This window comes from Culex quinquefasciatus, chromosome 3 (assembly GCF_015732765.1).
Source record: "Culex quinquefasciatus strain JHB chromosome 3, VPISU_Cqui_1.0_pri_paternal, whole genome shotgun sequence".
Classification (NCBI taxonomy): Eukaryota; Metazoa; Arthropoda; class Insecta; order Diptera; family Culicidae; genus Culex; species Culex quinquefasciatus.
In genome coordinates this window covers 187162076-187187001 of record NC_051863.1, presented here as the reverse complement: position 1 = coordinate 187187001, position 24926 = coordinate 187162076, and the positions used below count along the sequence as shown (strand labels likewise).

The 24926-nt window shown below is 37.2% G+C and overlaps 1 protein-coding gene across 1 annotated transcript; it reads right to left on the bottom strand.

Annotated features, from left to right (window-relative positions):
* Positions 1-4377: 4377 nt before the first annotated feature.
* On the bottom strand, positions 4378-24300 carry LOC6041047 (lachesin). The gene is made up of 2 exons (XM_001850306.2): positions 23518-24300; positions 4378-5599 (listed from the first exon to the last, which is right to left on the bottom strand). The coding sequence occupies exons 1-2, from the start codon at positions 24053-24055 to the stop codon at positions 5064-5066; spliced, it is 1074 nt and encodes a 357-aa protein (XP_001850358.2). The 5' UTR covers positions 24056-24300; the 3' UTR covers positions 4378-5063.
* Positions 24301-24926: the final 626 nt, after the last annotated feature.

Genomic DNA, 24926 nt, shown 5'->3' with positions numbered 1-24926 from the left:
TGTGTTGTGGGAGAATTGGGAGCGAGAGAGGATGCGAACCGGTCGGTGGTTCTTCCGTTTTCCGGTTTGATGTCCTTGCTGCGTGTTGGTGAGAGTGAATTTTATGGAAAATGAGAGATTTTGAGAGAGAGCTTTTGAGTTTGGCGGGAAATGAAAGAAACGAAAAATGAACCGAAAAGCGAGTGCACGCTTTTGAATCAATTTGAATTTTGAGAAGGTTGAAAAAGCTTTCGTGGCGAATGAAAGAACTACAGATATATAACAGTTTTAAAGGTATGAATGGAGGTTTGTGTCTTGGATAAACTTTTGAGAATTTTTGTTATATTGAACAAGTTATTTTGGAACTTTTTTCGTTTATGGTATTATTATCATGGAACTTTTTGTTGAACTTTTGAAAATTGTTTTATTGTTTGTTGAAATTTATAATTTAGAGTGTGTGGCATTCATTTGGAAAAAAATATAAATGAAAAAGTGAGTTTTCCATACAAAAGCCCATACTGAGTTGAAAAAAGTTACAAAAAAACTCGCAATATTTTACAGCAAACCAATCATTTGTTTATTTTTTTTTATTTTTCATTATAGAGTTTTTCAACCGGCGGCTGGTTCTACTATTTCGTTTTGCGTGATAATTTTGGATTGAGATTTAGCGGCAAAAACAATCAAAGCAGTGCTGTTAAACATACAATTTTGGTGTTTTTTGGAAACATTTAATCGCTCAAATTAATGGCACAAAGGCTGACAATATTTTAAGAAGAAAACAAAACAATTAGATTGGTGTATAATCCCGGGCAGGTGGGAATAACAAAACGAAGGTAATTGCAATAACAAGTTCTGTTAAAATATCTAATTTTGTTATCAGAAAGTCATGATCATCGGTAATGAGAAGAAAAAATAATAACATCTCCAAAACTTAGTCTAACAAATTTTATTCAACAGATTTTACAAAAGAGTAAGACAATAAAAACTCAATGTGTGAAATATGGAAACTCATGAAATCAATCATGTGATATATAAACTCTTAAAAAACAATCATCAGTCATAACCTTATTAGTTATTATTTTTTATTGTTGAATTTTCTTCAACTATGCGAAAATTTTGATCAATTGTTGATAATTCAGTTTGTTATTTTGTTTATTTAGCTAAATACTACGGAAAATCTTTGATCAATATTGTCAAGGACATTGTTTTGGAAATGACATGTGGTCTTAATACTGTATACCAATTTATTAAGTGAAATATTTGAAAGTTGATATTTGAAATTATTGATATACCCTATAAGGAAATCAACAATTTAGTCGAAAATTTTCTAAATGTCCATAACAAAATTTGTTATATTTTTTTTTATTTTACTAAATACTGTCAGAACTATGGGTAAATGTTGACCAATTTTGTCAAGTTAAGTATTTTGAATATACATATATGAATTTTGTAAAGTTTAGTATTTTGATATATGAATTGTGGTTTTTATACCAAACTTGTTTAAAAATTTAAAAAATGAATGTTGATTTTTTAATTATTGAAATACTCCCTGAGGAAATCAACAATTTGTTCGAAAATTTTCTAAGTGTCCATGCAATTCCAGCTCAAATCAAAATTTTTTCTGGTACTTTTGTACCCGACCCTCTCCGATTTCAATGAAACTTTGTAGACATGTTATCCTAGGCCTATATAAGTCATTTTTGTGTATATGGAGCCAATAGTACTCGAGAATAACATTTGAGAAGGGCGTAAGGTATTTAAATATTTTAGTATTTTGCAATTTAAAAATTACTGTATCTCGAAGCCGTTGCATCGTATCAAAAAGCGGTCAAAGACAAACTTGTATGAAATTGGACGGGCTTTCTGATAAAAATACACTGAAACAAAAATACACGCCACTTTTATGTCATTTTTCAATTTTTAAGTTTAAAAGTTAAATTTGAAGGTGATGTCACGATTTTTTCGCTCAAAATTTTGAGGAAATACCTAAGATGTTACCAAAGACTGACGAAAAATGCAGGATGGTATGTCTCTCCTAAAAAAATACAAAAATCATTTACTGAAACTGTTTTTTTGAAAAGTGGTCTAAACGTCAAAATTTTTAAAAACCGGTAGTGGGAATCGATTCCCCATACATAAAAGTCTCCATATTGACCATTGTCCTATGTCCAATCCTTGGGAAGATACAGCGGTTTTATAAATAAAAATGTTGAAAAAACGGGATTTTGGTGGTTTTTGGCATTTTCTATATGACAGATTTGGTTTTTCAGTCTCGTAAATATTTTTACCGGAAAGCTCGTCCAATTTCCCATAATTTCTCATTTTCATTTATAAGCCATGTAATTAAGCTTATATCTGTAAGCCCTTACATCCAATTTAAAAACTGTCAAAGGCAAACTTATGGGAAATTGGACGAGTTTTCCGTTAAAAATATTTACGAGACTGAAAACCCAAGTCTGTCATATATAAATTGTCAAAAACCACCAAAAATTTTTATTTTTAAAACCGCTGTATCTTCCCAATGATTGGGTATAGGACAATGGTCAATACGGAAACTTTTATGTAAAATTGTCTGGAAAATCGATTGCCACTACCGGTTTTAAAAAATTTTGACGTTTAGACCACTTTTCAAAAAACAGTTTTAGTAAATGATTATTTTTTTAGGAGAGACATACCATCCTGCATTTTTCGTTAGTCTTTTGGTATCATCTTAGGCTATTTCCTCAAAAATTTTGAACGAAAAAAAATCGTGACATCACCTTTAAATTAAACTTTGAAACTTAAAGTCAAAAAATCTCATAGATGTGGCGTGTATTTTTGTTTCAGTGTATTTTTTCAGAAAGCCCGTCCAATTTCCTACAAGTTTGTCTTTGACCACTTTTTGATACGACGCAATGGCTTCGAGATACAGTAATTTTTAAATTACAGAATACAAAAATATTTAAATACCTTACGCCCTTCTCAAATGTTATTCTAGAGTACTATTTGCTCCATATGCACAAAAATGGCTTATATAGGCCTAGGATAACATGTCTACAAAGTTTCATTGAAATCGGAGAGGGTCGGGTACTTGAGCTGGAATTGCTCCATAACCCAATTTGTTTTTTTTTATTTGCATGATAAGGCCAGAACTATGGCAAAATTTGAACTAATTTTATCAAGGACATTATTTGGCCATGAAATGTGGTCTCTGTACTTTTTAAAGCGAAAAAAAAAATTTGATTGTTTTAATTATTGATACTGGAATTTCTTTTAATTATTGGTAGATCAATAATTAAATAAATTTAACAGTTTGATCGACAATGTTGTGCATAACGAAATATTGTATTTTTTTATTACTAGAAATTTCAAATATTTTAGTTACTTGGATATTTTGCCTGGTATCTGTAAAATTTTACCTTTTTTTGAATGTTGAGCCAAATTTGTAAGCCGTCAGCCAATGTTTAATGATTTTATTCAGCATTTAAAAATTTGTAATATTTAATTGAAGCCAAGCAATAATATTAAAAAAAATATAATTAGCTAATAATATGAAAACAATATTAAAATCAGTTATTTACCAGCCCAAAAAAAATGTTCTAAGCTTTTTTTTAAATCTTGTTCGAATTTTCGTCTGATTTGTGAATAGTGAGGTTTATTTCGCTTTGGACCACTGGTTTAGACTTTCTTACACTTGCCCCTAATTCCCCTACCTATTTCACAACTCAACATATGAAGTTAAAACTAGTGATTTTTCACGGGAAAAAATTCACTGCACGCCAACTACAAATCACGGGAATTTCACGATAGGTATTCTTCGAGGTACTCTGAAATATACTTAAAATAAACGCAAAAAATGTTACTTTCGAATAATTGTGCACAGGAAAGTTACAGATAAAGTTAGCAGAAGTTCAATGTACAAAATATAACCCCTCGACACAACATATTCATGGAATCACGGCAAAAAATAAACAACCTTAAATTAGAGAAACTTTGTAGTAGTTTCATCGTTTAAATTTACGATTTATCCTTATTTAACTGAAATGTTCAAAAATTGAGGAGCAATTTTACAACAAATTATTTCGATTTTTTTTGGTATTTACGTCATTTCATGGTATTTACCAAATTTCACGGCCAAGTAAAAATTTTACGGATTACGCGGCCTCTGTGAAATCGTGAAAAATCACTAGCCCTATCGATGTTAGTAAATGCCCGAAATTTTCAATTTTATTGGTGGACTTGTGGTGGACTAAAATTCAGTTCTGTCGATTGGAGCGTGTTCACGGAGCATAAACCCATCATACCTTGAGAAAATTGAAGTTGGTGTCAGTAAACAACTTCAAAAATGTCGAGTTGTGTTTCTTCGGCGAAAAAATTTGAAAGTTTGTTAATCATGGGAATAAAAAAAAACATGTTTCATTGTTTTTCTCTTAAAACATTCTTTATTCTTAAGACAATCGATCTTCACCTAAAATGCAACATATTTTTTCATCTTTTTCACTCACTTTTTTTTTATCATTATGCTATCCAATGTTTGTGGCATTTTCAATGAATCGTTTTAAATTTCTACTCGTTCACGACTTTTTATCTTACAAATTACAGAAAAAAATACTCGGAAGATGATAAAATGAAAGTAGAATGCATATGTGTCGTTGGAATGTGTGTGTATTTGGACGGCGGAGCTCACTTTGGACGGTTGCTAGTGGTTCCTGGAGATTCGGGTTTTTCTTATTGTTTCGATTTTTGTTACGGAATTGGAATTGCAATCATGTGCAAACCATGAGATTCGTTATCTAAATATCATCTTCAATTGTCGTCGCCGCTTATCTTATAGCACTACTTTTGTTAAACTTTTATGTTACACTTTTTTTTGTGGAGTTCTTTTATTTTGTTGGATGTTGGCCGAGAAGAATCTAATCCTGCTCGGTGATTGGTAGCGGTATTGCTCTAGTAGTTAAAAATTGCTTCCAAATGTTTCGCACAGCGTTTCGGGAGGGGTGAGTTGGAAGGTTGTGGCCTACGCGGATTCTAATTGGATTTTGCTGGCTGGTCGTTGCGTCGCAGGGCGTGGCCTACTGTTTGTGCGATTTTTTCCCGAGGGGTCCCTAGTACAGGGCTGCCAGCGCGGTCACCAGGAGCAGGAACGTGGACACGGATATCGCTCCGGCATCGCCGCCGTAGTACGTGGTACAGGCCGGTGGACAAACCGGGATGACGGATTCGTACAGTTCGACCTTGGCCTCGTTCTGGCCGAGCTTGTTGGTGGCCTGGCAGGTGTACTCGCCGTACTGGCGCTTCTCGACGGTGATGACTCGCAGCGTGCTGTCGGTGAACTCGTCCGCCGTGGCAAACAGGGAAATGCTGTAGTGCTGGTTGTTGGACAGGTAGACGCCGTCCTTGATCCACACGATGGCCGGCGAGGGGTACGCTTCCACGTGGCACTCCAGATCCATGTCGTACTGGAGGGCCTGGCCGAGACGGGGCCGCGGAACCGTGATGACCGGGGAGAACTCCACCTCGAGGTTAATGTTCCGCCGGTCGCCCTTGCTGACACCGTTGTCCGCCACGCAGTAGTACGTGCCGCGGTCCTCCTTCCGGACCGAGTTGATCTTCATCACGTTTCCGGTGTAGATTGCACCACCTGCAGGAGAAGGACGGAGGAGAAAAAAACAAATTTTAAAATTTATTACCTCACATTATGCGTGTAAGCGTCACATGGCGCACGAAGAGAGAGGAAAAAAAGAGCTGAAGAGTTTTAGGAAAAGTGCTTCCGGTGCAGTAAGGAGTTCTTTTTTGCGGTTTTAAGCGATTTGTCAAACCGTTTTATCTGTTCTATCGGGGCCCGGCGTGGTAGGACAAGGTGTCGGGACAGATGGCGGAAGGTTTCCAATAATGTTATTGTTATGGGGTGGAACGTGCTCATGAATAATGTTACTGCTTTTACTACGAAAGCCCGGTAACAGTTGCTAGATGGGTGTTCCGATAAAAAGGACACATATCTTATCTATAAAACCGCGAAGCGTGAAATTTCCCGAATATAAAAATTTCAAAATGCAGGTACGTCCAAGTAGGCCATTGATTCGCAAACTAACCTCCCACTCCACCCTAACGTTACCATGGAGCGAATGTTTACTTCGATGTAACTTTAAAAAAAGACCGGCCGGCAAAATAAAACTGCCGCATTGACATCAATCACGCGTCGCGACGCGACCGTTTCTTCGGGGGTCACCCCTGCACGTTATGCAACCAGCCCAACATTGCAGTCGATGCGGTAGCGCACCGTAGACCCACGCCACCAGACGCGGGTGGTGATGACAAGCCTCTCCGGTACTCGTCTGACAAAGTCTAGCCATAGCAGGCGTTGATGGCGTGACGATGGGCGCAATTTTGAGTTAACTTTTTGTCGTTTCTTTTTGGGCTTGGAAACAGCATGGGTTTGGGTTGTTTTTCGAGAGAGAGGTAAAGCATAAAAGAGTGCACTTTTTTTCGGGTGGGCCCAGCAGAGGGTGTCATCCCTCTTGTTGAAGTGTAATGGAACCCAGGGTGAAGGGCACAATGAGCACACTCTTGTCGCAGGATGATAACTTGAAAACGGTAATTTATGGGTGCACATGAAATGCGCGTTAAAGAGCTATTCTTTTGTATGAAAAGAGGAAAGTACACATTTTAAAACCATATTCGGTTTGACTAAACATTTTTCAAAAAATGTGTTTTATAATGTTTGGTTTGAATGTTACAAAAAAGGTTCATGGTGGTGCGGGATTTTGATACTTCATTTTTACCATGAAAGCTCTTATTCGGGTTTTTGATTTATTTTAGGGTAAATTAAAAAAATGGTTGGTGTAAGTTAATGAGAAAAGTCACTTTTTGGCCATATTGATCTAATATTTGAAATTTTCTAAGTAAGGTATTTCTGCAAACATCGGACCAGCAAATAAAATTCATGCAAAAGTAAAATGGTTTTAAGCCCTAAAAATTGAACTTTAGATAGATAAGTACTACTAAGTTCAAGAAAGTCAATGCACCATAAAATTATCTTTATTTGGGGTAAAAAACGAACCCCTATTGAAAACTAGAAAATCGATAAAAAAAATCCTTTCTCAAGATACAGATTTTTGGATATTTAAATAGTCTTTTGTATGAACGGATAAACAAATGATGGAAAATGACTTCTTTGGACACAGAAAAAGTACATACAAAATTACAACCAAATCAAAAAAATGCCAAAAAAAAAAATCGTTTCCGGAGTCTCAAATAATTGCTCATTCAAATGTTTTGTGCAATAATTGATGTGTTTTTTCGATACATCTTAGTGCTTTGAAAAATAACAGATTTGTAAAATATAACTTTCTATGAGATTCGGCGTTCTATTGAACATGTCCAGATATCAAAAAAGAGTTTTTTTTATAATTCCATTTCTGTAGCTAATACATTATTGCAGACGTTAGAATTTCATAAAAAAATATCAATTTTTGTGAACATTTGCATTTTAAACACGAACAGATCTTTGTAAATCTTTAAAATAGATTTTGTTACTCATTTATTTTAGATTGTTACATTAATTTTGCTCCTTCATTTAATTAAAGTTATTTTTTATGAAAGAAATTTAATATTTTTAACGGTTTCGGCAGTTTTTGTAAGTTGACACTACTTCGGTAAAATTACTTTCAGTTTATTCAACATTTGAATTCAAATCACACATTTTATTGCAATATGTATCATTTCAAAATCAAATCCTTGCTTGATTATCAATCTAAATCACCCCTAATAACCGTGCCCGTTTTGCTTTGTCCCCGGGTGCAACCCTCTCGACCCCCCCATAAAATAACCGATTCATTGCCATAACGAATAGCTAATTTCGTCCCCCGGACCGGAAGTAGCCATTTACGTTCCGCACATTGCGCCTCGTGCCGTCTCTTTCCCTCTCACACATGCCCCAGACCAACCCCGTGCGCTTCGATTTCAAGTTCGAAAGGGTAACAATGCATCATAAAAATATATACTTTTTTAAAAACAAAATTGGAGAGAAGCGAAAAATGTCGTTCACGTTCCCTCCTCCTTTCAACGGGCAATTTAGCTTCCTTCCTGCCTTCCTGGATCTGAATCTCTTTTCATCAACACACACACACTGCTCTCTAATTGCCAGGTTTCAAACAACCCATTCATCTGTGCCGTGCTCTCGTGATTCCGCCGAACCGTATTAGTTACACAGAGAGTGATGTTAAAATTTGAGGAAGGGGTCCTGACGAAGGACCTCTCACTGGGAGTTTGGTGCTGCCGCGGCAATTAGCATATTTTCACGTGTATTGAGCCGTGACGAATCACGCTGATTAGCACCTTTTCAATCGTTGAGTGAATCGTCGTTTTTAAAGGGGGTAAATTGTTATTGTTGCGCTGAAATTGAGCAGAGACATCTGGTGGGGAAAACGGGGAAACGCCTGAAGGGCGACTATGTTGGTGCAGTTTTGTAACAGTTTCACTCAACGGTTTAAACTTCACCACACCACATTTGTTAAACCTTCAAGTGAAAGGGAAGCTAAACCCGAAATGCAAACGATGGGCTTAATCAGCTGGATGAGAGACATGTGACATAATCCACTTACTGAGTTTCAATTGACTGTAGCTTTAGCCAGTTTCTGGGCCAGGGCATTTATGTAAATCGCATTTGATCGTCCCGATCCCCTCTCTATCTCTCTATGCGCAGCTTGTTTCCCAATTGAAATTTTTCGGGAAAGTGCCAGCTGAAAAAGCAGCAGCAGCACCGCAACACAGACCCGTCTTGCCATTCAAACTCAAAAGTCTGTTACAATTTCCGGGACCCTGCCTTTTGTGACCAGACTTAATCTACTTATAGCGTAACCTCAGACACAAAACAACCACCGATCCCTTCGGGTTTTTGAGCGGTCCCTCTGCCAGAGAGTCCCACAGATCGGAGCAAAATTATCACACTCTCGGTGAAAATTTTCTGCCGAGCAGAAATTTTGGTAACCATCTGATGTTTTGTTGGGCATTAATTTTATGCCTATTTAAGTCAAGGCAAAACTATTTTTTTTTTGTCTAGGATGGCAAACCGAAAAGAAAAAAAACGAAATAACTGTTATTATAACTGCATTATCCTGATTGCGATCCCTTCGAGGGTTGATCCACTTATAGGAATGATTTTCTCTGTTTTGCCGGTAGAAAATTACTGGGCTGTGTGTAAGAGATACATAGATCCGATACCGATCTATGGCGTGGATAAATTGGAACTAAAATACGGTACGAATGTGACTAGTTTTGTGCCCAAACAGGGAGTGTTCAACGGAAGGTGTGTTGGGAGGATTTCTCATTTAATTAATTGTTACTTGGGAGGCTTAGCTCGAGTTTTCTCTAAATAAAAAAATTGTAGGTAATTAAATTTAATCCAGGTTCTTTTAGAATTACTCAAAATGTATCAAAACATCTTCACAATTCCCAACAGCTACGTTTTTTACACATCGATATTTTTTGTTAAGTCAATCACGACAAGTTTTAAAATCTAATTTTGATTTACGAATGAACAACAACTCTTGCTCAAATCATATCTAATGAAAGCTTTTGCTGATAGCACATGAAAGGACTACAAGGTATTACAGTTTTTGTAATTTCAGATAGTTGGCAAACGATGTTTTTATGTTGTATTTTTTGATTTGGTGAAAACTTCGAACTCACCTTTGGAATGTTTGTTTTTTTTTTCAAAAAAGGCACTTTTCATCATCCAATTTTTCGAAAAAGAAAATGTTTATTTTTCAGAGCTCAAAATGTTCTCCGAACACCTTTGAGTTGCTATTTTTGTTGATAGATTTTTGAGGGTTTGCTCTGATGCTTTTTTTAAAATTAGTAAAATGCGATGTTTGACACATAAAAGTTTAAAGAGAAAAAAATCCTAAAAATATTTCAGAAAATATAGATTTTTTAAAATACCGTTTTTGTGAATTAACCTAATTTGCAATCAAACCAAAAGATGCCACTAACAATTTCGAAAAAAAAACAAAACTTCGGAGAATCCAATTTCCACTTAAATTTGAGATCTCGACCACTGTGCATTGGTTTCTCCATACAAATGTCTGGGCTGTTCATACAAAAGTGCTATGAGAATATATTCGAAAAGCTGTATCTTGAGAAAGGATTTCCTGATCGATATAGTGTCTTGAACTAAGTTATACGTCATGAGCTGGACTAGTTACACAGAAAAACTTTTTCTTAAGTTGGCGTTTATCACAAAAACTTGATTTAGCGAAATTTGTTAGTTAAAACTGTATCCCAGTCACGAAATATTCTAGCAGAGCTGGTTCTGCCAGAATCCTGCTAGAACGGTGGAACATTTCTGCTAGAATGCTGTAAGAATATCCAGCTCTGTGAGAACTCTGCTAGAATCCTGCTAGAACGTCGTGACTGGGATGGTGTAATCTGTCACCGTTTTCACATCAGTTCAAACTGTCAAAATTGCACCAGCGTTTCAAGGCATTCAAGGCTCATGGCATGCAAGATTTTCAATTCAAAGTATTATTTTTTTCAGTGTTTTTATGAACGTTGTTGATCTTTTGATAGTTCTGAGTTATCAGTTTTATTTATTACGAATTTTTAAAACTGTTTATATGTGCTTAAACAATAAAATTGTTTCAACATTTTTTTATGTTGAATTTTGAAAAAGCCTTTGACAAAATCAAGGCGAATTTTGGGGTTCTACCAGTTTCAAAATGACTCCGATCTGTTTGAAATGTGGTTTGTGTTTTAAGTTTGAAGTTTAAAAATATTCACACGACAGACTATTACGAATCTAGCATACCACGATTACTTTAACCATAACAGACAGTTCACACCGCCTATGTTAAAATTGTGTTAGTGTTGTGAATTTGTGATGTAGAATTTAATTGTCTGTTTTAAATATTTTTTGCAATTTATTTGTGAAACTACGGAACGGCGTAAAAGTACTTCACCAAAAATAGCAGAATCGAAAGAATTTTTCTAAAAACTTCAATGAAAATAGAAGTTTAATCAACTGAAAATAATCTGAAAATCATTTTTTCAGCTTTGATAATCATTTTTAACATGTTTGGGCTCATCTACAAATATTTTGAATTTTGATGAAATCGAATATACACTACCGCAAAAACAGAACCATAAAAACCTTTTTTCGGCAAAAAATTGTAAATGCTTAGAAATGTTGGAAACTAATTACATATTCGACAGTAACTGGCGACAATAAAAAAAAAATGTCATCAGGGATATCCTATGGCTCGATTCTTAGCTAAACATAAGTAACTGTGCAACTTGACTGTTAATGTGATGAAAAAAATTTCTTTTCATGCTAAAACGCCTTCTTTAAATCGCTTATAACTCGTCAGGGTTAACTTGGATCGTTTCGCGGACTTCGATAAAGATAAATACCATCGATTTTGGTCAAGATCGAAGGACATAAACTTCAAAAAATATTTGCGGCGGCCTAATTATTTTTAAAACACAGCCTGGGCTACATTGCGTTGGTTCTAAAGATGGTATTTGAGCCTGTTTTCAGAATTTTTGATTATTTTACCTACAAATTTGAAAATATTTATTTGAAATTTGTATGGAAGAATGGATGATAAAAAAAAGCTTATTTGGCATAAAAACAGCAAACCAAAAAAAAAAAAAAAAAACATCGTTTCTGACGCCTAATCGAATTGCCATTTTAGTAAAGTTCTAACCAGTGATCCCCGTGCACCGCGTTCAACCGCGTTCTCTGTTTTCTGTACTCGATCAAACACCAGCACCGCGTGTGCACGCGTACAAGCAAACCTAAACTCTGCCGTGTACAGTCTGTACGCGCACACGAACCTCGAGTTTAAAACCGAACCTTGCACCCCGGGTACAAACCCCGTGCAAGCCGACGACGCAGAAAAGAGACAAAAATAGTTCCCTCACGCTCCTTCCGTGTTTCATTCTCCGCTGCAGTCACACTACAGTGTTTGCCACAGAGAGAGTGAGAAGCAGTCATTTTTTCGTCTCTTTACACGCTCTTCGCTCGCACGGCGTTGCACCCGAGGTGTGCACCCCGTGTTTACACCGCGTGTAAACTTGAGTGCGCCGTGCGGGGAGAACTCGAACATGGCAGCCTGGTGTGTTTGAGGTTCATCTGCACTGAAAACTTGTACGGCGTGTACGGCGTGCGCGCGTTTCGGGAAGACTGGTTCTAACACATATGATTAATTAGACTGTGTAAGAAGTTATTTATAGCATAATTTTAGCTTTTATCTTTGAAAATTTTGATAAAAATTTCTGCAAAGGCGATATTGACAAGAATGCAATCTGTGAAAAATGTAAATTCAAAAAGAATTACAAGAACCGTCCTTGAAAGACTAGTAATTTTCAAAATTATGTTGCAGATGGAAAGCAATGCACTACTTTAAACTTTTACAAAATTACTTTTTAAAAGTTTGGCTGCAATGCTGATCCAATCATGTGTAATTTAAAACATTAACCAAGATTTCGTTCCGTGATTCGCCCCAATTACCTGCCAACGACAGCCGCATGTACTCGTTCACGCACCCATCTTGATAAAGGCGGTGTCCCAGCTTAAACTGCTCGTAAACAACGCCAAGCTGGCCACACCACCTTTTCCGCGCCTAAAGTGTCCCCTTAAACGTGACCATTAGCGCGCGCACTCTTTTCATTAAGTTGGGCGGTCCTGATGGCCCAAACCTCAAAACTTTGTAGTAATTTCACGCTTCGAGTCTCCCCTTAGTTTGGCTAGAATCCCTCCTAGGAATGCCCAGCATTCCCGAAGGGTCCCGCCACCACTAATTAGAAATTATCTAAATTGGCGACGACGCGTCCACGGGACTAGTTAACTTTTCGACGTTTCCTGGAGTAGGGTTGGAGTTTAGGAAAAATCCAAGAAATTTTAATTTTAGATTCGCGTGACTACCAAACACACAACACAAACAAGGGGTTTAACATGTTTCCAAAGGGGGCGACGACGACGTACACGCATAAACAAAATCGTGCGGGTGGCAGCCAAACGTCATAAACCACGCGCGTCGGCTACTGTCTAGCCCCTTGGGCGCCTTCTTTTTTTTCGGGGCATTTCTTACAAAAAGCACCTTTTGCAACCCCCGTTTTGGTTTCGAAACGGTTGTTTTTTCGGCGTTTAATATACGGGAAAGCCCGAAGCAAATATATGCATGTTAATTTGTTTATTTGATAGACAGCTATCCCCGGCGGCCCAAACAAAATGCCATAAAACAATAACAATCGTATCAAAACGACTAAGCGGAAAAGTTGTAAATTTGTCGTTGTTATTAAGGGCACGCCGGACGCGAAAGCAATTTTCTGGGGAGAGAAATGGTGTGAGGTTAGGTTAGGGCCCTTTTGCGTTTGGTTTTGTGGTTTGCGGCCCAATCGAAAATCCCTCGACTGGTTTTAATGGCACAATTTTGAGAGTGAGTGTGCAATTCCACCATCGAAACCAGCAAAGGTGAAAATCGGGAGGAAAGGTAGAATAAAATTCTTCCAATTAACGGTGCATTGTGCTTCGATGTCATAATTCCTTGTTGGCTGTATTTGCTCTGTTTTTTTTTTTGTTGATGGAACACCGAAATAGAGACGGTTTATGTTTATAGATTTGGAAGTTTTGAAAAGACGCACGCCGAGGGGAATTTCACACTAGAGTGATAACGAACAAATGCTTTCCATCAGAAAAAAAACGAACAAAACGAACAATTTTCTCCTGATGTATTTTCTCAGTGCCTCCCTAACATAACCTCTATTTTGCGCGACCGGTCATCCGGCGAAGATCTGTTCCCCGGTGGTAAGCCCTTGAAATAATATTTGGACTAAAACTGCACCGTAACTGCATTCGTTGCAGCATGAAATAAAGCAAAACTCAAGCCCCGTGACAAATTTGGTCTGGACGCCATTGCTTTTAGTTTAGCCGCGCAGCGGCTGTCAGTTTTGGCTCGTTAAAAGACGACTGGCCGCACTGCCTGGCCGCCTCTTGCTACTGGTCTCATTTAAATTTGTTATTACTTCAAGGAACAAATAAGCGCGGCAACTGAAATTAGAATACAATGACCGCGGGTGGGAAAAAGTGTTGGGCGGAGGAGTACGCATCAGAAAAATAAAACTTTTTTCTCGGAGTGCAATAAAAGTGTGTGGAACTAGCTTGGGAACAGTGACACAAATCATGCGGGTTTGTTGATGACACGTGACGTTTGACTTGGTAATAGAAGTTTTAATAAATTTCGATGGGTTTGACAATCTAAATTGGATTAACTTTTTGGCTTTTGCAAGGAATGTTTTCCCCTTGGTTTAGAATGACATCAAATTTCGCTCGGGCAGCATTCATGCCTTCAGTGTATAATATATTTATTGTTTGCACTAAATGCATTTAAGCAACTTAACTTTGTTTTTGAAAAGACAAATTTAGCGTGAAATACAAAGTAAAACTACAAAGCATTCCTATTTGTTGCTCAAACTCAAAATCTAAATTAATATTTTTCCTCTTGAACAACAACTTCCTGCACCCAAAAAAAAGTGGGGTCATCAAGAAAGGCCCAACTAATTAACTGTTCCCGATAATTTCGTGTTAATTCCACACCTTTTTTTTGTTGTTGCTTCCCTTGAATCCTCTCCCAATCACATATCCAGGTGCGATAAAGTTCCACCTTCTAGACGCATTTCTTTATCGAAAATTAAAAACGTTCTAACTTTCACCTTGCCCAGCCATCCCCCTTATTTGGTTGGTTCTGGTCCGTCGGATAACAAATTTATGGCTTGTTTTCATTTTGAGCGTTCTTTTTGCTGGCCGCGTCATTTCTGTTTGACCCACCCCGAAGAAGGGTTCATAATTATTAATTTTGGTTTCTCTTTTATTAAAAAATATAACTTTATTGAAATTCGTTTTTAATTAAATAAGTTTTAGGATATGATTAAAACCTTTCACAAAAAAGACACACAAAAATAAATTGTTTAAAACGTTTCATGACATAAAGTTAAATTGCCAAAATACATAGTTGAAATTTTCGAAATGTTTTGATTTTTTTTAGGGTTATAAAGCTATGGTTTTTTGACAAAAATTTAAAAAAAATTAAAATATAGTCAAACTAAGTTTCAAAAATCTATTTCAGATGCAAAATTTAATTAGCATTCGAAAATGATTACATACTTTTTTTTATATAAAATGCACCTTTTAAAAGTAATAGGCGAGAAATGATGAAAAAATTGTATAACTAGTATAAGTATAACTGGTATAAGTAGTGTGTATTTTTATTTCAGTGTATTTTTCGGGATTGCCTCCAAAGGCCGAAACTCAGAAGGCAGAATCTCGGAAGGCCAAAATTCAAAAGGCCGAATTTTGTATTTTGCTCAGAAGGCAAAACGACTCAAAAGGCTGAATGTCTCGAAAGGCAGAATATAGGGGAACAGCATCTAATTCCAGCGTGCCTCTAATGTTGGCAGGTCAGAACTTTGACATTGAATTTAAGCTAATTAGAAGCGTTTTCTACTGAAATCGAATGATAAATAGCTCAATAAGAAGTTTTGCAAAATTAGTTGTTTAAACAGTGAAAATCAGCCAATTGGATGGAGTTAGGAGCGAGTGCTTAACCTGGTAAACATACGAGAATTTCCCCTATGTGGAATTCAGAATTTTCTTCACATTTTTACGATTTTCATTGATTATGATGTTCAAAGATTCAGTAAACTAACAAACTGTTTTTTGTAATTTTAGGCGAAATAAGTACATAATGAGTACATTCTGTTTCTCTTTACCAATCATATTGTTACCATGCATACAAGTGAGTAGAGTAGAATGAATTAAAGTATTTCAAAAGTTGTGGTTTGGTTGAGCGTTTTAGCAGAATGCATTACTGTGAATACAAAGAGACGAGTTGTTCCTTTTAATTCCGCTATATATTTTTAATATCTTGACAGATACGTATTTCGTCTACTACTTGCAGACTTCATCAGTGTTCTGTTCTCGAGTCGAGAACAGAACACTGATGAAGTCTGCAAGTAGTAGACGAAATACGTATCTGTCAAGATATTAAAAATATATAGCGGAATTAAAAGGAACAACTCGTCTCTTTGCATTCACATTTCAAAAGTGTTTCAGTCTTGTTGTTTATTGAATTATGGTGACGATAACTGAAATTTAATAATTCATAATACATGAATTTAAATTATTGCAATAAATTACTAAATAAATTTTTACAGTTTCTATTTATTTGCCGCAAAAAGCAAATAAATAGAAACTTTATAAATTTAGTTAGAAGCAATCCTAGATAGTAATGCCTTCTTTATTTCGAAACCAATTTTTGTTACACAACTATGGTTTGTAAAAATAATAATGCCTTATGAGATTCGTAATTTTGAGCATTCCGCCTTTTGGGATTCGGCCTTATCACAATTCTGCCTGTTGAGTAATTCGGCCTTTTGAATTTCGGCCTTTCGGGATTCGGCCTTTTGAGATTCGGCCTTTCGTAGGAGAACCATTTTTCCAGAATGCCCGTAAATTTCCTAAATATTTATTTTTGACCACTTTTTGGAGCTTACGCTCTTCTCAAATACCATTGTCGAAGGCTACTGTCTCCATATACACATAAACGGTTTCTATGATATCGAAGAGAGTTGAGTATAACCGATTCTCTATTTGGCATGGAATTGCTCTATAAGAGTGTTTTTTTTTCGAAAAATGTGTAGTTTTTTAACATTTGAAAATACTTTATGAAGAGAAAGCACCCCGCGATTTCTTCGAAAAGCTTATAAATTTTCTTACAATTTCTTGACTTCGTCGATTGGACTGCGGGTTCCTGAGAAACAGTGAAATTTTCTACAAAAACAATAATTTCGATATTTAAAAATCAAGCCCAATATTTGAAATTGTCCATGTTTTTTTTTGGTTTTTAATGTTACTCTTTTTTCCTAATATTTTTTAAGAAGGGAGCACAACAATTACAATAAAGTTTAATTTTTTACCATTCGCAATCGAACCAATAATAGTTTCCGAGAATCGCGGTTTGAAAAATTAAGGCATATTAGATGGCACTGACAATCAGATTCAGAATTACGAATTTTAGAAATTGAACACTCCTCAGTTTTTTGTTCTGTGTCGAAATTGTGAAAAAAGTCCTAGACAATTTGCCTCACAAGCCAACTTTTCGATTGACTTGCACCCATTCCTTAAGAAGTCATTAGACTATGGCAAACCATATCGCAATCCATGGCCGATAATATGACAAACTAGGTAGACAAAATCATAATAAAAACACTCCAAAAACAAACTTAAAGTAAGGAGGGGAACTGAAATATTGTATTGCGCGTATTCCCGAAAAAGACACGCGGCATTTCAGCCTCGAAACGACGCGCCGCCCTTTCGGCAAATGCGTGTTTGTTTTTGTTGATCTTTTTCCTCGAATCGCATGGCATTGTTGCCGGGTAAGTTTTTTATTGCACCAAAAGTGCAGAAAATCGCTGGCAACAATGTCTGCAGCACATTCTGAAATGCCGCGCGGCGTGTACCTTCGAGAGAAACGGACAATAGTGTAAAAGTTGTCTGTAAACAAGCTTTAAGGGAAAGAATATGGCTGACCAGGTAAACTGTCAAACGCCAAAAAGTTGTGTGGCTTGTTTGTTTGAAGACACAAATAATTCACAAATAATCCGGACCAGAATTCAACCATTTTGGCGCCAGAACAAGAAAATCCCCCAAAGCAATCTCAATTCTCTTCCCACGTTTACCTAAGTCAAATTTGGTGTAATCTTCTGTGGCAATAAAACTATGGCTCCCATCCCAAGGCTCAGCAGCAAAGATTCTATCGCAGGCAATAACAATTTTTATTTTAGCACCCTCGACTGCATTTCAGATCGTATATACGACTTTCAACGTGTTGATTTAATTCAGCTAGCAGCATTTCTCTGGAGATTTCCCACTTGCATCGAGCGAAAGCCTCAATTAATAACCATTTAGTAATTTAAATAAATTTCAAACCTGTCAGAAGCGAGAAATTCAAGCGAGCGGGAGATAATCGTTCGCATTTCCTTTCCTGAGGTCTCCCGAGAATGCAAGGTCTCCGAACACTTCTCGGGCTTCACGCAGCCCCCTGTTTTTTTTCAAGGGTCTTCGTCTTCGGAGGTAACAGGTACCTCGGGTGAAAGCAGATTGCATGCATCTGGTGCTGTAATTTGTTGTGTTGTTCTTTCTTCACCGTCTAGACAAAGGTTTAGGGCGAAGAAATTTTGAAGAAGTGATCCATCTTTTCGTCCTCTTTTTTTGACGTTATTTTCCGAGGTCCTAAACAAATCGCAGTGTATTTTTGAAGGGAAGGAGGATCCGCTTTTATGGCGGCCGTAAACGGACCTGTTGCTGTCTAAGGCAAACAATGCAGGACGATGAGTTTTACGACAGCTCAACAGAAATGTTTACTTTCAATTCCACAAATAAAGACGGGTAGGATTCTGCAAAATCCTAACAATTGTTAGAGGAGAGAGTTCGAGCCGACAGAAAGCATGGCAAATTCGTTCGTTTAAGTGCAATCAATTTTCATTTGATCGGCCAACCTCCAGTGCGATCTCCAAACGACGATTAAACAGCAGTGAAATTATGTCACATCAACCGACATCGAGCAAAAAAAACATAATTTAATTGATACAATTAACGGACCAAGCGACTTAGTGCCAGCTGACACTCTGCTTCGCGTCAGATATCACCAAAACGGGGCTAGACGCGATGACCACGATAACTTGAAATTGTTTGTAGTTATCGTGTCATGTTCTGCTCACGCAGATGTCCGGCTCAGAATTTAATTGATGAAAAGTTGGTCGGTTTCCATTCGTTCGCTGCGCGCACCCATTGTGGTTGAATCGATCAATCCAAGCTGACAAATTGCTGGTCGAACTAAACCGGGAACTTTTCAGTGTATCAACTTGCTGCCCATTTTCTAAATCCAAGTGACCACCCTGTTTTTTTTTTCTCATCGCACAGAAATTGCAATTCCGCGCGGTTTCCGAACTCACTCAATTAGTCTACGATCAACAATACACCAGATCGTGGACACGGAGCAGAGAACCCGCAAGAAAGTAGCCTCAGATTAGTTTGCCATTGATCGTGCAGCACAGTTCACCGAGAGAGAAAGAGTCATCGACCTAGCAAGTCTGTATAGTAGGCCGGTTGCTGATGATCATGGCTAGCCGCCGCGCGCGATTGGACACGGCGTTCCACACGGGGCTTTGTCCGACCTGCCAACCAACGGTAGAACCGCTCGATAGACCCTTGATGCTGATGCATCGCAGCAGGCCATCTTCGGCTGGGACAAAACTAATCGATTCTTCTTCAGCTCGGATGAGCGATGAAATTTTCTGGACGCGCCAAGCCTACTTTGTTCAGGGATCGTAGGAATGCCCACAAAAAATGCCTACTTGGATGCGGCATTCCCGTTATCACCTGGGTTAGGACCCGGGCGAGAAAAATATTATTTATTGCGCCATTCAGCTGGGATTTGGGGGACCGAGCCGTAATTAATAACTCACCAGGGTCCGGCACTCCTACGCAGGTTGGTGAACTCTGGTCACGTGTCACATGATCATCTCGATTTCTCGAAATAAAAACAAATTTCTTCTACCGAATCGTTCCGGGTAGTACGGTAGTCCGGGGCAGTGTTTACAGTTCGGTTCCTGGAAAGCCTTCGGCTACGCGTTTGAAATCAAAACACGCGGGATCGTTTCTTGGTACAACGATCGCGACCGTTTCCGAACCGGTTTTCCCACCGATGGCGGTCACGACTTTGGACGGCTTGGCGTTGTTGTTGTTTGAACGCGAGGAAAGTGTGCGTTTAGATTTCCTTGTTAGCACTCAGTTTTAGTACAGAGTTGCAGTTTACTTAATTTTTGACTAGCGCGTTCAAAACAAATCTAGGGGTATTTTTTTTAGACGTTCTTATATTTGGAATTACAAGCATCTATTAGACCCTTCAGCAAAAAAAAATTAAGAAAAAAAAAAACGCTGGAAATGTTTTATTTTCCTTTTTTTATTCTTTATTATTTTTAATTTCCTTGGACTTTAGCGTTTTGATCCAAATATTATTCACTGGATGGCAAAGATTAGGGCGTCCAAATTTCCCGGGAAACGGGAAAAATATTTTTGGAATCCCGGGAATTCCCGGGAAATTTATGAAACAGTAATAAAATCTATGTTTTCGCTTAAAGGGAATTAAAATAAGTTTTTTTGTTTTTTGTTGTGGTTTGGATTTGAAATGAACTACAAATTGATTCAAATTAAACAAGCTTATATAAATACATTCCTTTTTTATATGGCATGATCAGAAAAGCTTGAAAAATTTATTTGAAAATATCTTACAAAAAGAGACGACAACAAATAAAATAACAACAGTTAAGTAAAATTTTATATAAGTTTCGATATGTTTTGAATTTGAATAAACGCCTTTTGAAAGAAATTTTTACAAACATCCATGTGTTAATTAAATTCACCGTTAAAATTGAAAAAGAAAAGAATAAATAAAATACTTATTGATACTTGCAATTAAAAGTAAAACTTTTACAAAAAAAAAACTTTAGCAAGAAACATATTTTATAAATAATCTTTGAGTTTCTTCCGACAACTAGGAAAAAACAGGAATACAGTCTGAATACGTAAGTAGATTTAAGAGCAATAAATATAAAACTCGGTGTTCTGTGAAATTGTTTTGTTCTGTTCCTGTTTTAACCAAAGTTTTTCAAAACATTATGCAAAAAATGGTTAAGTATGTGGCTTAATTCGTTTCATTTGTTCTGACTTGCCCCACATGGCAGTGTTTGATGAAAAACAATTTGATTTGATTTTTTTTTTATTTTAAATCATAAATATACCTAGATATCTCAATCTTTTTTTGAAACGCTAGGCATTTTGCAGATCGGTAAACTAACATTTCAACAGTTTTCCCTAATACACCAAATCATGCTGATTTATGCCGAATACAAATTATAATGCTCTAAAATTATTGTCTATTATGAGGTATTCAACTGTTCATCTATTTCCACAACCAAATCTGAATTTCCAGACTAAACATTGTTTTTTTTTTTTTAATTTTGGGAATTCCCGGGACATATTCTGAAAAATCCCGGGTTTCGTGAATTCCCGGTTTCGGAAAAATCCCGGGAATTTTGTCCCGGGATGGACGCACTAGCAAAGATTGAAAAATAGAAAAAAGTACAATCACTTCAAAAAAATCTTTTGCAATATTTGATATAAAAGCCGATTTTTGTAGTAAGCATTTCTGCGCTTTTAAAATAGGCTTTTATTTATCTTTTTTTAGTTAGTTTAGATAAAACTTTGTCTATTCTCTATGCTAACACACATATATTTTTTTTTACCGAATTCGGTAGTTGAAAAATTGGGAAAGTTTAGATCTCTAAACATCTGATTCGAGCGACATACACTGAAAAAATATGTGAATTAACTCGACACGGAAAAATGAATCACATATTAACTCACAATCACACGTAAAATCATGTTTTTACGTATTTTTTGTTGTAAATTTACATCAGATTGCACTTAAATTTAAATGATTGATGCACGTCACGTCATCATTAATTATGTAACATTCGGAAATATTGTTTTTGAGTGTAAGAACGGACTGTCAATGGAATTATTTTATTGTTTTGTTTAAACGTAATTGCAATTGAGTACTAAAGCCCTATGTCAATTTGTATGTACAACGGTAAAAAACACGATTAAAAACCATTTCTGATCACTTTTTTTTCATTTTAATGCAAATATTTTTTTTGACAAGACAACATTTATTTTTTAAACATTAAAAATTGAGTCAACAAATAATTTTAATTTTAGTTTTTAATGTTAAATAAAATTTACAATCAAAAAGTACTTCAGTTAAATTTTGATTAGGGGTACCGTTTTCATGTGACATGTAACTTTTTTTTAAAGCCGTAGTTTTTCAATTCTTTTTAAATAGTGCCCAGCTGAGAAAATTTGAACCTTGTGAAATTTTCTGATAAAAAAATAACATTTTGAAATCATAACTAACTTTTCAAAAGGGCTTAATATTGTGTTTTTTTTTATTTTAGTTTTGTTTTTTTTTAAATATGTTGACCGTTTATTCCAATTTTCTTAAAATTACCATATTTAAAAAAAAACATATTTTCAATAAACATAATATGTATCATATTTTCTGAAATGATGGCATTTTACATGGAAAAAATAAATAAAATAGTGTTTTCTGGAAATCGTTTTCAAGTACATAACAATAAGTGATTTGGAAAACCAGGAAATTTTTTATCCCGTGTAGTTTTTTTTTTCCTTTTTGTACATCTTGAGTTTTTTTTAATAAGGTCCAATAAGCTATTGTCTTTCATATGTTTATAGGACCTATTCAAAAAAAACTCTAGATATGGAAAGCAGCCAAATTTATATGGAACTTTTCATGGACGTGATAATTATGCAAAATGGCTTCTTTAGGCATATGAAAGAAACCCTAAAAGTCAGATTGAAAAAAATACTCATTTCGTAGAGGATTGCTCTTCTATAAAAAAGCACCTATTGAAAATTTATAAATTTGTTTCGTATTTTAGAAAATATATTGTTTATACATTTTTAAAAGTTTATTTTAAGCTAAAGGTTTGGTTCTACTTTCATCACATTAGCCGGTTCACACTGAATAAACAAATTTTAAATAATATAATAATTATTTTATGAATGTTATAATAAAATTTAGATTTCTCAATTTAAACTAAGCTTTATTATATAATATTACTTGGTTACAGATGAAATCGCTCTTAAGAAGCAATAATATAACGTTAATTAATTAAAATTGATTGCCAGATGGAAATAGGAACAGATTATTTTTTTAAGTTTGTTTTAAGAATCATTCGTGATTTCACGCATATCGTCTCATCTGTATCACATGTGTTCTTTATGGAAGCCGAAAAATGCTTGACATCTTTTATCGCTTTTCTCTGTCAACAGTCACTATGGTTTCGGGATGGATTTGATTTGAGAAGCAGCTTTATTTTTTTCCCCTGTTCAAATGCTTCAAAAATATCATAGTTCAAGATTCAAGAATATCAATTTGACCTCAAATTTTAAAGTTTATTGGAATGCAAACTGGCATTGCCGTTATACAATCCAAACAAAAATGATTCATTCAACACATGCAGTCTGAAGCAACATGTTTAATTGATAATTTATATTGTTTACGACCGTGCTCAGAACGTGTAAATCCTACAAAGCTCTCAAACATATCTCCCCTCATATTCGTCATGCTGCGAAGAAGTGCATCATACACACTTTACAACGGTTGACTCAAGTGATGTGATCCACTGGCAATTACTCCACGTTCTACACGAGAAACGCACACACTCCCAAACGCCAAGACATGAATCATCGTCAACCCAATACCACCTCAATCGCCATGGAGTTGATGGAGCTCTCTTTTGTTCTTCTTCGCTACCTGCGATCGAAGCCCCTTTCTCCCTTCCCGGAGTCCCGCGGCATAGTCTCACGTCGAAGTTCCCGAGCGAACAAACGGGAGGAACCCCTGGTTTTGTACTGACCTGTTGGCAAGATAGCGTTGTTCTCGCGACGCCAGGTAATCTGCGGCGGCGGATAGCCCGAGGCGTAGCATTCCATCATGACGGCCTCGCCCTCGGACGCGACCAGCGACTGGGTCGAGTTGTCGGAGATGATCGGCGGACGGCGCACCTGCAGCTCCACGTCGGCCGTGATCTTGTTGGTCACCGACAGGACCACTTGGCACTGGTAGATGCCGGCGTCCGTCTCCTGGATGTCCTTGATCTGCAGGATGTAGCTGGACGAGGACGGGTCGAACCGGAGCGCAAACCGGGAATCTTTCAGAACCAGCGCACTTCCGGTCGACAGGAAGACCACGTCCGACCGATCGCGACCCGTCTTGATCCAGTGGACCGAGTATTCCTTGGCGTACTGCACGGAACATTCCATCTCCACCGTTCCGCCGATATCTTTGATCTGTTCCTGGGTGATGTACGAAATCGAGGGCGTTCGCTGGGCCATGACCACCAGTGGCCACAGGACTCCCACGAGCACCAGCATCTCGACCCTTAGATTGTTCATCCCGCGGGGGAAAAAGGAAAAACTTCACTTCCAAAACGCACGAAAAACGCTTATTTAACAGGTCGCGCGGCCCCAAACTGGAATACCACACCCTGCGGAGGTCTCCAAACGCACACTGTTTCACACACACGGAACAGGTAACCTCGTTGGCGGGCGCGGGGGGGAACTTCAACACGCGAGCTGTAACCGACGGGAAAGAGACGTCCGCACTACTCGACGTTCCAACTGCTAATGATTTGAACTAACCAACACTGCGCCGATGGGACTGGTCGTCGTCGTTGTGGATGTGGGCACTTGAGGCGTGTATCGGGAACTTCAATGAGTGGATGAATGAATGTATGGTGGTGGAGTTTGTTTGTAGCTTTGGTTAGGGTGATAATAGAAGTTATTTATTTTGAAATTTTGATGTTTTGACAAAGAACTTTGTCCTAAGGTTTCTATACGTGGTGTCAATCCAAAATTTTCGCGAAGCGAAAACGTTACGTGACGAATTCCCCTCTCGGCAAATTTCCCCTCTTTTTGGTGCACGCCGGTTGGATGAACGAACGTTTCCCAATCAGTCAATCGAGAGACGTGAGATTGATGTATCTAAAATCACCCCTACTCCACCTCATAATTTTCGGATCGTCGACGAGCCAACAAAACTCGGCTCGGTCGGTCCCGAAAATTCATTCTATTGCTGGACGTCGACGAGAACACATCAGAAGCAGATGGCCTGGTGGCCAGGTAGCAGACGGCCTGGACGTCTGGGAGTAGATGGCTTGGAGGCAAGGACCAGCTAAGACATGGCAGTCGCGGGAGTCGATCATTGGAACTGGCCACCACCTGGACTGGAGTGGCCGGAGGCCCCAGGGATGTTCCGATGGGGGGA

Bases quoted from the DNA above. Each gene is read 5' to 3' on its own strand.
- LOC6041047 (XM_001850306.2), bottom strand. From the start codon at position 24,055: ATGAACAATCTAAGGGTCGAGATGCTGGTGCTCGTGGGAGTCCTGTGG. The intron at 5,600-23,517 runs GTCAGTACAAAA...CTTCTCCTGCAG, and splicing joins CAACGCTATCTTGCCAACAG to GTGGTGCAATCTACACCGGA.